This window comes from Aspergillus stella-maris (assembly GCF_047715825.1).
Source record: "Aspergillus stella-maris strain CBS 113639 unplaced genomic scaffold BDV14scaffold_75, whole genome shotgun sequence".
In the NCBI taxonomy this organism is placed as follows: Eukaryota; Fungi; Ascomycota; class Eurotiomycetes; order Eurotiales; family Aspergillaceae; genus Aspergillus; species Aspergillus stella-maris.
This window is the reverse complement of record NW_027396869.1, coordinates 51,365-66,189: the sequence shown is the minus strand read 5'-3', so window position 1 is coordinate 66,189 and position 14,825 is coordinate 51,365. Positions and strand designations below refer to the sequence as shown.

Here is a 14,825-nt window from a genome sequence, read left to right as displayed (position 1 = left end):
CAAGTCAGTATCGCGAGATTGCTTCCATTGAGAGCCATCAGATGGACGAGTCCAAAACTACCATTGGATGACTCTACGGAATGTTAAATGCCTATATGACGCCCGGTTGAACGAAGTGGAAGGTATGATCGGTTATCCGAAATGAACACCCAAGAGCTACTTAATCCTGCCACTCCGAGACCTCGTAAGTCATTTCCTGCCTTATCTTGAGAACTATCAGATTCTGATTGTTGTAGGTCCGGTGGTATCGTTTCCCGCCTCGCAGTTCCTGCAGGCGTCCTCGGCCCTCAATGTGGGTGCCATCTCAACGGGTCTGGCCCAGCTGGATAATGCCATTAGTTCACCATCCACAGAGCAACTGGAAAGCGATATTCGGGGTATTTATCAAGGCCAAGTTACGGAGATCTTTGGACCGCCTGGTGTTGGGAAGACGTCTCTTGCGTAGGTGATCTTGCCCGGCTATCTCTTGCTGCAGCGCTAAATTGATATAGATTGAACGTTGCTATCAATGCTCTCCAAGCCGATGGAAATGTGGTGTGGATCGGTAGTAATATCATTCCTCAGCCGAGATTCTGGCTGACTCTGAGATAGATACTGGATCCCCGCTACCCCGTCAACGCCTGTATGACATGTTACAGAAGTCTATTCAAGATTTGAAGTCTACGCTGACGGTAGAAGAATTCGTCAAGAAAATTACTCACATACGAGCCCAATCACTGCCCCATCTACTTGCACTCCTACTGCATACCCCGTCAGGGTTTCCACCCGAAGGCTGCAAGCTCCTGGTCATCGACTCTGCTTCAGGACCATTCCCCTCATATTTCCCCAACCCGACTGAGCTCAAGAGTCGGCTGGCACAGTCGAGGAACCCCGATAAAGCCCAGGTGCAATGGCTGATGAACCGAAGTTCAAACGTGACAAGCGATTTGGCGAATCAACTCGCGAAGCTGGCAACAACCCATCAAATGGCAGTCCTGGCCATCAACCAGACGCGTACCAGGATCAGAGGTCAGCCGCGTGCGACTCTATGCCCAGTTCTATCCGGCGGCTCGTGGGAGAGCAGCATCAGCACCCGGCTAGTTCTGTATCGTGACTTTGCGACGACCGAAACCTTGGAGGGTATTCGGTTTGCGGAGGTTATGAAGAGGGCTGGGAAAATATTGTCCTTACGTTTGGAAGAGAGCATTGTTCCATTTGTTATTGAGAAGGTACGAGTCCTTACTATGCGGTTAATCCTTTTGCTTACGATAGAAGGACGGCTTACGCGCGTTGGACGACAATACTTCGCCTCGCATGACTGCGGTTGAGACGGAAAAACCGCAGGACTCAAGCGCACATAGAAAACGCAAGGTCGATGAAATTGCAGACAGCGAGGAGGACGACTCCGATGCCGAATACGGATGGGTTGACGATGGCGCCGGCCTTCTCGAACCATAACCGGACAAGGTTACGAAATGCTACATGTTGAGAAAACGATGCATTCGTGATTCATCGTATATGTACAAGTCCAACCTGAGAGTCCGACCGCCGTAAACATCAATCACTATCGTGAAGTGACCCATCGGTGAACGTCAAGGATAAAACAGCTTTCTACTTGGTCGCTCGTCGTCCCAGGTCGAGAACTCCGTCATTGCTATTATCGAGCCTCGATTAGAAAGCCTACCGCCACGTGTCACCGTCAACACTCCGCTTGTTGAATCGTGAGCTCCCAACGAGCCAGGTGTGATCAGGCTTGCTAAGCCCGTGCGTCTGTCACTGTGAACAACATCGACAAGTTTCCCGAGCACCGCAAACTCCAACTTCAGCTTGACGCTGTAGACAATTCCCTTGAGCGTGATCTGAATAGCATATATGCTGGCGTACTCAAGTCCCAGCAGCATCAAATCCATGAGGACAATGAGCACGTTGATGCCCACAAGTTCCTGCATGATTTTTCGGTTCTCGCGACTAGAGCTGAGCTGGAGCATCTTCACCGTCTCCCAGACATACAGCCCAGAAATAATGACCTCCTGAATCGTGAATCCGGTCATCTGGATCTTTTCCATTATGTTGTACCCTTCAACCCAGGGAGAACGTTCCTCGGCGTCCTCGTCGGATACTCCAAGAACATTTGAACCATACGTCAGGACGGTTGTCGGAATATGCAGCAAGAAAACGTTTGCGATGATCATGCATAAGACACGATGAAGGATGCGGTCGTCTTGAAGTACGAGGTGCAGTCGAGAATACAACACCAGGGCTTGGCCTGTAACCATGATCCACCAGCCAAAGGTGAGTATACTGACAGATAATAGCGAATTTGTATCGCTAAAGAACTTCAGCAGGAAGCCCACCGAATATGGTACGACCCCAAAGACACCAGAAATGAGGAGAGACCAAAAGTACAGTCCTTTCCATCGTCGGAATGTCGAAAGTACTAGTATGGCGAGTTCGAGAATGTTGTAGCAGGACAGAGCGATGAAGATCACTATTATTGCCTTTAATGCGTCACCTTCCTTACCTCGGAGGTCTCCCGTGATGCCGTCATAGATATCTTGCTTCGCAGAATGGTCGTACGAGAGCGCGTCGTCGAGTGAATCGCTCATAGTGCGAGTGATGTAGGGCCTACACCATGCGTTAGAAGAGGGTGGCACACATGCGGAATCATCATTCCTGCTTGATAGAAGGAAAATGAAACGTACCTAGCAAAGATTGAGAGAGCCCAAAAACCGCCTGAGCAGCGCAAAGCGTCGAAGCTCAACCCACAGAGTTTCCGAAACACAGAGACACCGGTAGCCGGTCTCAGCAGGTCAAGGATAGAGCAGTGCTCTTATACAGCAGGAGCATAAGCACAGCGTACACCGATCAAAGCTGACTCCTGGTGCCCAGCCAGTCATGCACAAAATATCTTACGAACTTGCAATCTTCCCCTGGATGTCCGTGACGACTGGAACAGACCGCGCGATCAATCGAATTTCCTCTTTCTTCCATGTCCAACTCAAAACGGGCTCTCAGATAAAACCTCAGCGATAAAGCCCAAGTCCAGTGGGACACTACCTACCACCAGCCCGAGACCGACGAAGAACCCAGCTGAACAAGGTGACGTGAGGCGAAGCGAGACAGCAGGGAACATAGAAACCTGAAGTCGTACAAATCCGCCAAAAAGCATCATCCATGTGTCTAAGGAGACCTGGGTTTTCAGACGGTGAATAAAAGGGTCAACGCAACCGGGCGCAGCCGCATGCAAGTGGGATGAAGCCAGGTCAAAAGTGCGGGCGTCAGGTGCGGGTAAAATCCGGGGATTAATGACAGCAGGCATTGACTAACATCGTCGGATTTGGAGAAGAGAGTCGATCGCGTGGCTTGGCTTGGGCAGGACAAGTTGCTGTTGGCTTGGGCACGGCACTCTTGGCTTGGATTGGCGCTGGCATTGGGGCTGGGATTCTCTACTTAGCCAGTAATATACAGTTTCAGACCACCTGCCTGGCGCTTCATTATGCAGGTGTAAACTTATTTGAAGTTAGTCAATGTTAGTTATCGAGAAGAGCCTTGTCTCTTTCCTAGAACAAGCGAAGAAGAATGTCATTGTTAAGAACATCTAATTAACCACCGCTATTGTACATAAGCGCCCTACTGTCATACCCACAGCAGGACTTTCCTTACAATGCCATAGACGCAGATAAGCCTCGTGCAACTACAACCTTCCAGGGCACCACAAGGCAGGCACATTGTACCATATCGTAGTCCCAACTCCCAAAGCCTACACCGCCGCGTGGACATTATAACACTACAAACAACATTCGCACCTTGTAACCGTGACCGGCTGAGGTTTGGGCTTAGATACGTACTTTTATTGCATGTACGGGGCAGTTACATTGGGCATGGTATGGCATGGCATGGTGCGCGTCGGGTGGTTGAAATTGGAATAATAATCTTAAAGGGGGGAGAGAAAGTACGCTGAGGGACGAGGAGGGTAGAAGTAACGTGAACTACGAGAAGTGCTGGTTGATAAACATTGCTTCAGGGGTAGTGTGTTCATTTCGTTATGGGTTGGTTCTTTTGATAGCTGGCCGGCTGGCAGAAAGCTGCCGCATAGACGTAGGGCTCGCTCACCGAGGTGTTTCGCCCAACTGTGCTGTTTCTGACCGCGAGCAGCGTGGACATGGGAGTACAATGCATGGAGAGAGCCTGTCAGACTTCGTAGATAGGCATTGGTTTGTCTATTTTGCTATAGCCTTGACTGGGTCACTGGTTTGACAGGATGAATCACTCATAGACTGGTCAGGTAATCCTCAATCTCTTCTTTAGTCAACTTCCTGAACCGGGGACCGCGGGCGTTCTCGACACCTTCGTAGCCGAGGAGGTGGTCGGCGGGAGGACCAACAATACCTGACGCGAGTTAATCTCCGAAGCAGAAATATTCAGGTGAAGGAGGCTCACCAATCTCTATCGTGTCACCGTTCATCTCGCCTTCGATTGTTTCCTTCAGAGTGAGCAGAGCAATGTGAATGGCGTCTTCGAGCTCAAGCCCCTCGGTGTAACGCTTCTCAAGGAACGTCTTTGCACTTGTGGCGTGCTTGCCGATGGCCGTGGCCTTCCATGGGTAGTAACTGCCGCTGGGGTCGACCTGGTATAAGCTAGGACCACCCTTCAGAGTACCGCCAGTCTTTCCTGTAGCCTTCTTTGGTTCCTCCTCCTCTCCCTTCTGAGCCTGGTGAGACTCGGGCTCGATGCCCTCATCCCAACCCGCAATTAGCAAACTGACACCGTACGGTCGGACACCACCGGACTGAGTGGCTTCTTGCACAACACGGGCAACATCCTGCACTAATATCCGGGTCGGTGGGTATTCGTTGTAGATGCGCTTGTATGCGGTGTGGGAGACCTTGCGGGCCTTGTCGACGAGCACGCGGTAGTCGGGGCTCATACCGGCGTAGACCATGCCGATGTCGGGTGTGATGAGGGAGATCTTGGAGAGGGAAGGGGGGTCGATCAAGGGCGAGGAGGACTTCTTTTCGGTGGCCAGGACGATACCGTTCGTGGCTGGCAGGACGAAGCGTGGTTAGTAGCTGCTTGCTGGAGGTTCGGGAATCGAATATACCTTTAATTCCGAGGGCAGTTACACCCTGGTTGACCGCGTTCAATGCATATTCTACTCAATTAGCAAGGCCATTGTCATTGATGGCGTGGGCGGACAATACCGATCTGAACGAGCTTCCCGCTGAGGATTGTTAGCAGCTGTGGTCCCTCATGATTGGAGCTCCGCTTACCTTGGGGAGAAGGTGGTCAAGGAGAAAGAGTATCTGTCAGCCATCGGGACGTCTGTAGGGGTATCTCGGCAAGCTTCAAGAGGGTTGGATCAGTGTAGAAGAGAGGCAGGAGCGAGAACTGAGATGGAAGACGGCCGTGGTTGATAGGCAGAGGATGTTGCGTAAACGCAGCTCAGCCTGGTCGGATATTGCCAAGACTGAAAGCGGTGAGCTGCTTGGATCTCCACCATTACTGCCTCCACCGTGTCTCTTATTTTTCTTTTCCTTCTCTTCTACTCTGTACAATTCTGCAGAGCGTTATCATTCCTGCCTTTCATGTAAATGAAGGCTACACTCCCTCCCTACTATGAGGTTATCCTGAACTAGCACACTATGGATTGGCTGAACACGCCGACCTGGCGATTCCCCTCGGGATCGCCCAGTGCTTCCGCAAGCTCCGAAGGCAGTCAGAATCCTGAACCGACTCAGCAGGCTGGTTGTTCAGAGTCAGACGCTTCCCCGGAGACTCCCAAAAGACACTATTCGAATCGCACATGTCGCATATGTCTGGAGTCCGTCCCTCCGACATTCGTCCCGCCTTCGGAGCATGTACCGGTATTCCTCCAGCGGGAGCCCCGAGTCATATACAAGTCCGAAGATGCCGAGCTTGGTCGTCTTGTGCGTCCTTGCAGGTGCAAAGGCTCCTCGCGTTATGTCCACGAGGGGTGCTTGCAAACCTGGCGCCATGCCGACCCTAGCTATGGCAGGAGACACTTCTGGAATTGCCCGACTTGCGGCTTTCAATACCGGCTCGAGCGTCTCACCTGGGCGCGTTGGATTAGTAGCACTATGGCGCAGATGGCTTTGACTTGTCTTGTTTTGGTTCTCACGATATTTTTACTTGGTTTCGTTGCTGACCCTGTCATTAACCTCTACCTTGACCCTGTCGAGACGATATACTACGCCGACTATTGGGAGGGCAATAATCTATCTGGCGATAAGCGGGCATCTTGGTTTGAACACTTCATCAAGGGGATGGCCTCTTTAGGGCTGTTGTCTTTCATTCAAGTTCTCTACGGTATGTCACCGTGGCACTGGCTCAATATCCGGACTACCGCCATCGGTCGAGGTCGCGCCAATACTGGGAGAAGCCGGATGTCAAATCTTAGTTGGATTGTCATCGTGCTCGGTATTGGCAGTTTTCTCTGGGTATGAACTCCATCATTGTTGTATCAATAGCCACTAACAATGGAACAGGCTGTGTACAGAGGCGTAAGAGCCTGGAGTCGCAGGACCCTAGAAAAGGCCGGCGAGCGTGTGATGGATGTGCCTCTCCCTGATGATGACGATGACGACGTTGCTGAGACCGAACCTGAACAAAGACCAAAGTCAGAGTAGCCGTCCATGTTCGTAAGCAGCAATTCGAAGTCTCAGCATAGCATATCTTCCCCCAGGATTTTTCCACGCACAATCTTAAGTTGTCACGCTCCTCCCAATGACGTGCCAATTAGTCAACGTGCGAAGACCGACACTGACCCTCGTTAACTCCGGAGGTGTCTGGGAAGTAGACGGTACTCCGAGAACGTTTTGTTTTCTTCTGTTTGTCTGCTTTATCAAAACCAGATCATCTTTGGGGGAGGGTCGAACTGCTCTCTATTTCTATTTTGTGACGCCCACGACGCCATTTTGGTGGTTTCGCAGTGGGCGTACTTTCTCGAGGTGCGGTACATTTTGTTACATAGTGTATTGATGTAGCAATGATAACATATTTCGTCTATTCAGATTATCATCCGTGTTTAGTTTAAAATAGATGATCTTCCGAGCCTTCAATGTGCTTCTATGCAGCCCTTCTGTTCGCACGATGTACAGGCAGCCTAACGAGCAGGAGCGACCCTGGTCAAGTTTTGGAAGCCTCAAGAAGGATACTACTTCCTACGCTACTGGCTCTCGCTTTGCAACTAGGTCTTTCAGCTAAATTTGCATTGGAAGTCTCTTCTACTATGTTGAATCTCGCCGGCGTACCGGCCTCGTGCTTCTTGCCCTAAGGCTCTTTAGCAATCAGCAGGCGGGACTGATGCTTGAAAAGGGAATAAACAAGAGGGTTGAAAAAAGGCAGCTAAACTCCAGGCTCTGCTTTCTGGCCCTATACAAATCAGTTTCCGATTTATGGCTCTTTGTTCCTTCATCAGCGCCATATGTACTGGGACGAACGACATGTTTACTTCATCTTTTGTCCCCCCCAGCCGATGTCCTGAAGCTACAAAGCTTGCCTGATGCTTCTCTGCCTGGAAAACTCTTCTGCAAGTTCGGATAGAGATCTGTTTTTTTTTTTTTGAAGAAGAACAACACAACTTACGTCATTGGGTTGTGATAGTCAGTTCTGGACTGAGTGCTTTCCCTTCCCTTGACTCGCACTTTATCATGGACCATATGGCCTTTCATAAACAAAAGCAGAGGCTGGACTAGCCCTACCTTCTCTTACTCTCTCTGGTTCAATCACAGACCTCCTCGTCTATTGGATGAGATGGCTAGTGGTAAGGACGCAGATTTGGTGCTAAGTGCCTCTGCGTGAATTACCTGCAGAACAAGCCAAGGTGAAGAAGAGGAACACTTCTCTACAGAAAACTCTTCTCGCTTGCTGCCTACCCACTGGAACATGCCTGTTTGAATTCTGAAGTTATCCCCGTCCCTTCTCTCCTTCGCTCGTTTGCCCACACACGATACATCCTCTCCTTCCTGCGTCTCGAATACCATTTGCACACTCGAACGATTTTGATTGTTTGGTCACTGCTGTTTCTTCACTCTTTTCATCGAGTTGGAACACCGTGTTGCATCATGTCTGAACAGGATACCAGACCCGGACTCGACAGGGCCACCTCCGAGAATTCGGGTATGTCTGATTCCTCCTTCCTGCCTATCATCCACGACGATACAAAGGAGAATCAAGATCCTACTTCTTCCTTCAAGCCCACCACTCGAGGGAACCTTTCTGTGCTCCCTTTGAACCTTAGGGGGTCCTCTGAGACTCGTGATCCGAAACAAGCATCGTCATCCGTCCAATCCAGCTCTCGTTCCTTTATTTTATCTCACTATCAAGATGATGAAGACGGGAACGAAGTTCCTTCGGAGTTTCTCGCACAACACGTGGAGGATTCTCTCAAAGAAGCCATGGGCACGCCCTTGAAAAGCCCGAGTGTCAGCGGATCTGTGAACGTTAATCCATCTCATCCCCGACCCCTTTCTCTTCCGGACACCGAGCCGTTCCCAGACCTTGAAGAAGATGCAGAAGATCGGCCTGATATCTATACGGCACAGGAGGAAGCGTACAGTTATGCCTTGGCGAAGGTGGCAGAGGAATTCAGACGCCTCCACGAGATCGAGGACAACTTGGCCGCAATCCGTGGTCCAGTCCTCTTGATCGGGGGGGACGACACTTTGGCTGTCAGCGAACTTCGTCTTAGTATCCCGGGAGTTCCTCCTTGTCTGGAAGTCTCCCACTACGACCATTATTGTGAGGATCATGAAGCCAACAAGATCTCCATCCGCCAGAAGGTAGCCGACTTCTTGTTCAAGAACGAGGAAGTCCCAAAGGGCTTCCGCAAGAGGTTTGTTCGAGTCTCCAACATGGTGATAGAGATCGAGCATATCTTCTTTCGAGGAAAGGGTTGGCCCAGAGACCCCATTCCTCTCATCACCACCGATGAACTCAGAGCGGTCCGTTACTTCGCCACGGAGATCATCAAGTATCTTTCCACGCTCAGTGGCATCATTTTCCGGGAAAGAGATAGTGCCGTTGAGGCCGGCCATCTTGTGGCCGAGGTGGCGGACTCTGGTCTTCCCGTATGCGAAATATTCAAGAGAATGGTCGAAATCGTTGTCGAGTAAGTCTTTCCCCTTCATCTCACTCAAAATTATGAGACACGAAGCTAACACATCACAGGCCTCAGCGTTTCCTCATCCAGGTCCCATATATCGAAAGAACTTTCTTCGACCTCTTCTTCTCGTTCTACGACGTGTTCCTATATGATGACTTTCACGTCATGTACAACAACTATCTCGTTGAGAACATGCCAAACGTCTCGCCACGACTCCGCCAAGTCTCATATCTCCTCAACACCATTTACAGCATCATCTCCAACACGGTGAAAGACTACAAGGATATGTGCGAGATAAATAAGGACATTGGCCAACGCTTCATCCAGCCAGTCCTTGACCAGTTGGCCCAGGCCACCGGTCCAAGCGATCTTGCCTTGGCATCTGAGGTTGACGAAGAATCTGTTGCTCAATCTGACAGCAAAGAGGAGCAAGAAGCTGAAGACAGTCAGTCTCAGGCTCATGTTGAGGTTGAATTCTCTGCTGGCGTTGACAACCTTCAGCCGAACGTCGACGGAGCCCTGATCCATCCCCCTTACAGTCGTGCTCCGCAGTGGGCTATCGCTCCATTTGCTGGTCGTCGCCGTGTTGGTAACACCTATCAGCGTCACGGTATCTTGTTCAATCATACCAACACTGATGAGACAAGCGCTCTTGCCGTCCATTATAATGAGTCTCACCACAGCTCGGAAGCTAGCCAGCAAGAGGCCAACTTCCCCTCCCTATCGTCTCGCACAATGTCTCTCGACGGTCCTAGCTTTGAACCTAATACTCCCATCGATCAGTACCAGGGTCCTTCAGAACAGCATAGCTACGCCTCTGATGGTGGCGACACCAAAGTTATGTCTAACTCGGAGTTCAGTCGTGCTTGGACTCAGGCTAAATTTGACGCGGCCGCCCGCGAGCGTGCTTGTGCTGAGAAAGACTATGCTGAACGGGTAAACGCTCGCCTCAGGGAGACTGCCGTTAAGCAAAATTATGTTGAGGATGTCCGATCGCGCCTGGGGTCTTCTTCTTTCCAGAGTTCGAACACCATGGACCACGAAGCTTCGCATATCTCCGCTGCGACCTCACACACCCTCGACTTCGAGGACAATGACGCTGCAGTCTCTTCCGCGGAGGAACACGCTCTGACTACTGTCGTTGATCTCATTCATGTAAACATGATCGAGGATTATTTCAAAAACATGAAAGGTCCCGTCTACTCGTCCCACATTGAGGTTGACGATGAAGAAATGCACTCCCCAACCCAGCAAGTCAATGAATCTCACGAACACGACGAACCTCTCAACGACGTCCGCGACCCCATGGTTGCAGAGTTTAATTTTCTGGAATTCAACAATCAAGAGCAGGACGAATGGCTTCCCCACGACTGGGACTATGATCATGATCGTCCGACTGCATCCGGATACACGAGCTATGCTCCCAATATCTCCCGTGATAATGAGGCGGGCTTTGTGAGCGTCAAGGCCTTCGCTGCACGGCTTGAAGAAATGGCTCAGGCCCGTGTGTACCAGAATATAGAAGCGGCCCATAGTCGCAACCGAAGCAGAACCTCCACCGATGCGCAGTATAACACTCCCTGCTTTGCAGCCAGCCGTGCCTCATCCACTGGATCGGAAGAAAACCGCCTTGGGTACTCTCATTACTATCTTCCTTCCGTCGAGAACACCACTGAAACGAACACCAACAAATCCACCACCAACGACGATAACGACCGCGACGGCGCACACTCCCCCCTCCTCCCTCCCCTCCCAACCTACCCCGACTATGGCCGCCGCGTCTCTGACATCGAAGCCGAGAGAGAACGTGCCCGCAAGCGCGACAGAGAGCGAGTCCGCCGAGCCGCAACTGAAACCTGCCCACACCCCAACATCACCTACCGCACTCGTCGCCCCGTCGGCATGACCAGCTCTCCTCAGGGAGCCCCCTTCTCCGCCCTAGACACCGAGCTCGACATGAACATCGACTCGGACTCCTCGGACGGCTTCAACACCAACCACCGCGATATCGCTGCTCGCACCAACCGCCTCCGCGAAATGCAGCAGCACATGAATGCCGAACAGCTAGATATGTTCAATCAGATTCAGCCTGCGTCCCTTCTTTTCCCCGAGTACCGGTCCCAGCGTCAGATAGCAGAGTTCGAGCGCGAGCAAGCTGAGCGCGAGGCCGAAGAACAAGCCGCTCGTACTCGTGCGCACCAGTATTCGTCATCTTCTCGTACGCGTCCTCGCTTCAGTTTTGGACGTCTAGCTCGTGCGGTTCTTCCCAATAGACTTCACTCCTCTGGGTCTTCGGGTTCTTCGGGTGGTGGTCGCGATCGTGGTCGTGAGATGCAGGAGTATCCTTCGGCTGTATCTCGATCTCGTGAGGAGAGGTCTTGGGGGAGGGGGCGTTGGTAGTAGGTCTGTTTGTTATTGTTCCGGCCGTGGTCGGATTGGACTTATGCTTTTGCTTCTTGGGATGAAACGATGAATGGATCACAATTGTAACTGGTGAGTATGGTGATGCTGAAAACGACCATGGTCTCTGTCACGATTACGATGAACTGAAGCTGGCTTGCATGTCTCAAATTCACGCAAAAAAAAGTAACTCCTCTCTTCTCTCTCTCTTTTTTTTTTTTAGTCCTTCTCTTTCTTTCTTGTCATTCTTGTCTTCTTGTCACAGCATAATACCTAATTGGAACGCAGCCGAAGGCCACGGAGCAAAGGACGGATACCTAATGGACAAGTGATACCCAGGTGACGGATTCAATATGGAAAACGGCTAGAGAAATCTTTCCGAAAGTGGACGGCGCGTCGGTGGCACTTTGTTCTTTGATTCTATTCAGGGTGAGGCAGAAGTCCGGATGTCTTTGCTGAAACGTTGATGGTGATGAAGACGGTAATGATGATGATGATGGAATCCTGCACCTATCTCCTGCACTTACTAGCTCACAAGCTCAAGTAATGTAAATATGTAAAGATCGATTCAGTCAGTTTTCAGTCAATTACTTATTTCGGGCTCTCGGGTATCCAGTGTGCAGTATTCATAGCAGTGCACTGTAGGTGGTTTGTCCTCTGATCTTGATAATTGAGCAGACCTGGTCTCATTGCGTGCTGTGCGATATATAGATTGAAACGATCAAGGACTTCATTTATCTTACTCGTTCGGGTAAATATCAGACGGGGTATATAAGCAGGTACAACCGTATAAACGCCCAAGCCATAGTAAGTCAATATGGACCTTAATCAGTGTATATATTTACCGCAACCTTAACCCAATCTTGACCCAAACGCAAATAGTAAGAATCAAACAGTATTAAACCCTACATCCCCCAACCCATCCCCCCCATCATCCCTCTCATAAAGAACCTCCTTCGGCACATCCTTTCGAAAAATATACCTCTTAATAAAATACGGTACTTGTCTAAGTCCATACTTAGCATGGAACCGCGTCGACACGGAAAATACCTGATCGAGTTCCTCGAGCGTCTTCCCTTTCGTCTCAGGCATGAACATCAGTACCAGGAACCAACCGACGATACACCATCCGGCGTACCAAGAGAACGCGCCTTGGTCTGTAAAGGCTATTCTAAGAGAAGGCCATGTAATCGCCAGCACGAAATTGAATAGCCATGTTGTTGCTGTTGCGAGCGCCATGCCGTAACTTCGGACGTAGAGCGGGTATGCCTCTGCGGAATAAGTAAAGGGGACGGGACCCTCGCCGACGGAGTAGAATACGCCGAAGAGGTATGTACCCAGTGCGATGCAGCCGAGACGCGCGTTATGGCCTGTTCCCTCGGGGATCCAGAAACTGAACCCGGTGAAAAACATGGAGAGGGCCATTAGGGGGAATGTAGACAGTAGTAGATTTCGCCGGCCGAATGTGTCGATTGTGTAGATTGCTGGTATGGCGAAAAGCCAGTTAATCAATCCCCAGCCGAGAGAGGCGGTTAGGGCTATGCGTTGGTTAGAGGTTGTTAGTTTGCTGTGTTCGGAAGCTGATTGAAGGAATATCTCGCTTGAATAGTATGCCAGTACGTTCACTCCGCAGAACTATAGACGTCAGTATTTAGGTTCTTGTGTAAGGTTGGATAGGCGGTTGGTGTTTGGTAGGGATAGAGGAGGAGTGGGGCGGTGCGGCTCACCTGTTGCATGAACATGACAATTTCAGACGCGAGCATACCCCGTCTATTGCGCGGAACATTGATTAATTCGAGCAGCTTGTTCTGGCCAAGCTTCATAGAGTTTTCGGCTTCGAGAAGCGTGTACATGTAGTACATATCTCTTGCAGCTTGAACTTTATTGAAGCGCAGACTGCACATTGACTGATAGGCTCGGTCGTATAGATTTCGCGACATATACCACCGAGGTGATTCCGGGCATGTAAAGACGAAACAGCAGACAATAACAGCTGGAAATAAAGCGGATCCTAGCATAAGACGCCAGTTAAGTCCGACAATCCCGGCTGGGTCAGAGACCTGGAAAAACGCCAGATCGGCAGCGTAACCTGTTCAATTAGCCTCCAACTCACTCTAAACTGATATAAAAGCATACCGAACATGATTCCAAAAGCAGTCCACATTTGCCACTGCATCACAAGGGCTCCTCTTATAGCTGGTGGAGCTGTTTCGGCAGCATAGACGGGCACAGTAGCGGATTTGGGACCGATTCCGAAGCCGAGGGCAAAGCGGGCGATGAAGAGGTGCCACCAGGTATTGGTAAAGCCTTGCCAGAGACAGGTTGTGGCCGAGAAGATGCAGGTGATAAAGATTGTCCCGCGTCGGCCAAACCAGGAGTTGAATGGAACTGTCAGCCAGCAGCCGATGAGGGCGCAACATAGGTATGGTGCCGCATTGATGAGGCCGGCGATCCAGTTGTGTCGTGAATTAGTCTCGTCTGCTATACCGAATTGATGCTTGTAGAAAATCTGTGCTCCGTTGACAACCGTTTCGTCTACATACTTAGCGATTGACTTAATATTGTTTCTGGAGAGGAAGCTTACCCATTCCTTGTACGGCAGCTGACAGCGAACACAAGACGATAACGAGATACATCGTCCAGGGCTGCGACCAACGATGCTCAAACTCATGCCGGAGAACCTCCAATTCTTGCGCCGTCAACCCAGGCACATCATCAAACTTCTCCGGTGCCTGAGCCAGCATGGCTCCAATTCCGAAGGCACGAATATCATCCTTATCACCAATCTGGTTTGTAACAGCAAAGTTGATACCCTGCTTGCGCAGTTCTTCCTGAGAATATCCAGCAAGCGGGTTCGCAAGCCTTGCGTTCAGATTCCGACGAGCACGCTCGGCTGCGGTGCCAAATGCGCGCTGAGGCAGAGAGCTGTTCTTGCGATGTGTCGCCGTCCCATATTCCAAGTTCGTTGTCCGTGCTTCACCGAAGAGGTGGTCGCCCAGTGGGCCGTGGGTCTTTTCAGATTGCATGGTGTTTTCCGGCGTCGCGAACTCGCGATGAACTCGAAACTGACGCACGACTCAGTCTAGGTATATCAAACAAAAACGAACCCTCCCAAAAAGATCGGGCATTGGCGAATCACAGATCAGCGCGACCTCGGGGCTCGAAAGACGCGAAGGCCGAGGGCATGAAAGATACTAAAGAGGCCGCAGCCAGGCTCTGACTTCACGGGCCGAGGGCTTCCAGTATCATGGACAAAGAGCGCAGGCACGCGGTAACACACTGGGCTTGTACCACGAGAACCTCGAATGCGGGTGGCAAGAAG

General features: G+C 50.8%; 5 protein-coding genes across 5 annotated transcripts; 2 read left to right on the top strand and 3 right to left on the bottom strand.

The window, feature by feature from the left end:
* The first annotated feature begins 2 nt into the window (after nt 1-2).
* Nucleotides 3-1,504, top strand: BDV14DRAFT_138489 (uncharacterized protein). Its single transcript, XM_073766282.1, has 5 exons — nt 3-184; nt 237-441; nt 492-544; nt 592-1,208; nt 1,255-1,504. The coding sequence occupies exons 1-5, from the start codon at nt 142-144 to the stop codon at nt 1,435-1,437; spliced, it is 1,101 nt and encodes a 366-aa protein (XP_073623670.1). The 5' UTR covers nt 3-141; the 3' UTR covers nt 1,438-1,504.
* On the bottom strand, nt 1,505-2,676 carry BDV14DRAFT_138490 (uncharacterized protein). The gene has a single exon (XM_073766283.1). It carries the CDS (start codon nt 2,583-2,585, stop codon nt 1,572-1,574), a length of 1,014 nt encoding a protein of 337 aa, XP_073623669.1. The 5' UTR covers nt 2,586-2,676; the 3' UTR covers nt 1,505-1,571.
* Nucleotides 2,677-4,002: 1,326 nt separating this feature from the next.
* Nucleotides 4,003-5,384, bottom strand: pre8 (proteasome core particle subunit alpha 2). Its single transcript, XM_073770159.1, has 5 exons — nt 5,250-5,384; nt 5,181-5,200; nt 5,081-5,131; nt 4,420-5,022; nt 4,003-4,368 (listed from the first exon to the last, which is right to left on the bottom strand). The coding sequence occupies exons 1-5, from the start codon at nt 5,291-5,293 to the stop codon at nt 4,250-4,252; spliced, it is 837 nt and encodes a 278-aa protein (XP_073623668.1). The 5' UTR covers nt 5,294-5,384; the 3' UTR covers nt 4,003-4,249.
* A 149-nt stretch (nt 5,385-5,533) lies between these two features.
* Nucleotides 5,534-7,129, top strand: BDV14DRAFT_182028 (E3 ubiquitin-protein ligase MARCH). The gene is made up of 2 exons (XM_073770158.1): nt 5,534-6,437; nt 6,486-7,129. Exons 1-2 carry the CDS (start codon nt 5,622-5,624, stop codon nt 6,624-6,626), a joined length of 957 nt encoding a protein of 318 aa, XP_073623667.1. The 5' UTR covers nt 5,534-5,621; the 3' UTR covers nt 6,627-7,129.
* Nucleotides 7,130-12,225: 5,096 nt separating this feature from the next.
* Nucleotides 12,226-14,681, bottom strand: BDV14DRAFT_138355 (uncharacterized protein). The gene is made up of 4 exons (XM_073766280.1): nt 14,088-14,681; nt 13,640-14,038; nt 13,231-13,592; nt 12,226-13,138 (listed from the first exon to the last, which is right to left on the bottom strand). The coding sequence occupies exons 1-4, from the start codon at nt 14,527-14,529 to the stop codon at nt 12,392-12,394; spliced, it is 1,950 nt and encodes a 649-aa protein (XP_073623666.1). The 5' UTR covers nt 14,530-14,681; the 3' UTR covers nt 12,226-12,391.
* Nucleotides 14,682-14,825: the final 144 nt, after the last annotated feature.

What these genes read in the sequence shown, in the direction of transcription:
- BDV14DRAFT_138489 (XM_073766282.1), top strand. Translation starts at nt 142, where the DNA reads ATGAACACCCAAGAGCTACTTAATCCTGCCACTCCGAGACCTC. An exon ending in TCCTGCCACTCCGAGACCTC is followed by an intron (nt 185 to 236) that starts GTAAGTCATTTC and finishes TGATTGTTGTAG; the next exon opens with GTCCGGTGGTATCGTTTCCC. An exon ending in GTTGGGAAGACGTCTCTTGC is followed by an intron (nt 442 to 491) that starts GTAGGTGATCTT and finishes AAATTGATATAG; the next exon opens with ATTGAACGTTGCTATCAATG.
- BDV14DRAFT_138490 (XM_073766283.1), bottom strand. Translation starts at nt 2,585, where the DNA reads ATGAGCGATTCACTCGACGACGCGCTCTCGTACGACCATTCTGCGAAG.
- pre8 (XM_073770159.1), bottom strand. Translation starts at nt 5,293, where the DNA reads ATGGCTGACAGATACTCTTTCTCCTTGACCACCTTCTCCCCAAG. An exon ending in AACTGCCCTCGGAATTAAAG is followed by an intron (nt 5,023 to 5,080) that starts GTATATTCGATT and finishes TCGTCCTGCCAG; the next exon opens with CCACGAACGGTATCGTCCTG. An exon ending in CGGTGACACGATAGAGATTG is followed by an intron (nt 4,369 to 4,419) that starts GTGAGCCTCCTT and finishes AACTCGCGTCAG; the next exon opens with GTATTGTTGGTCCTCCCGCC.
- BDV14DRAFT_182028 (XM_073770158.1), top strand. Translation starts at nt 5,622, where the DNA reads ATGGATTGGCTGAACACGCCGACCTGGCGATTCCCCTCGGGATCGCCC. An exon ending in GTATTGGCAGTTTTCTCTGG is followed by an intron (nt 6,438 to 6,485) that starts GTATGAACTCCA and finishes ACAATGGAACAG; the next exon opens with GCTGTGTACAGAGGCGTAAG.
- BDV14DRAFT_138355 (XM_073766280.1), bottom strand. Translation starts at nt 14,529, where the DNA reads ATGCAATCTGAAAAGACCCACGGCCCACTGGGCGACCACCTCTTCGGT. An exon ending in AGCTGCCGTACAAGGAATGG is followed by an intron (nt 14,039 to 14,087) that starts GTAAGCTTCCTC and finishes CTAAGTATGTAG; the next exon opens with ACGAAACGGTTGTCAACGGA. An exon ending in TGCTTTTGGAATCATGTTCG is followed by an intron (nt 13,593 to 13,639) that starts GTATGCTTTTAT and finishes CTAATTGAACAG; the next exon opens with GTTACGCTGCCGATCTGGCG.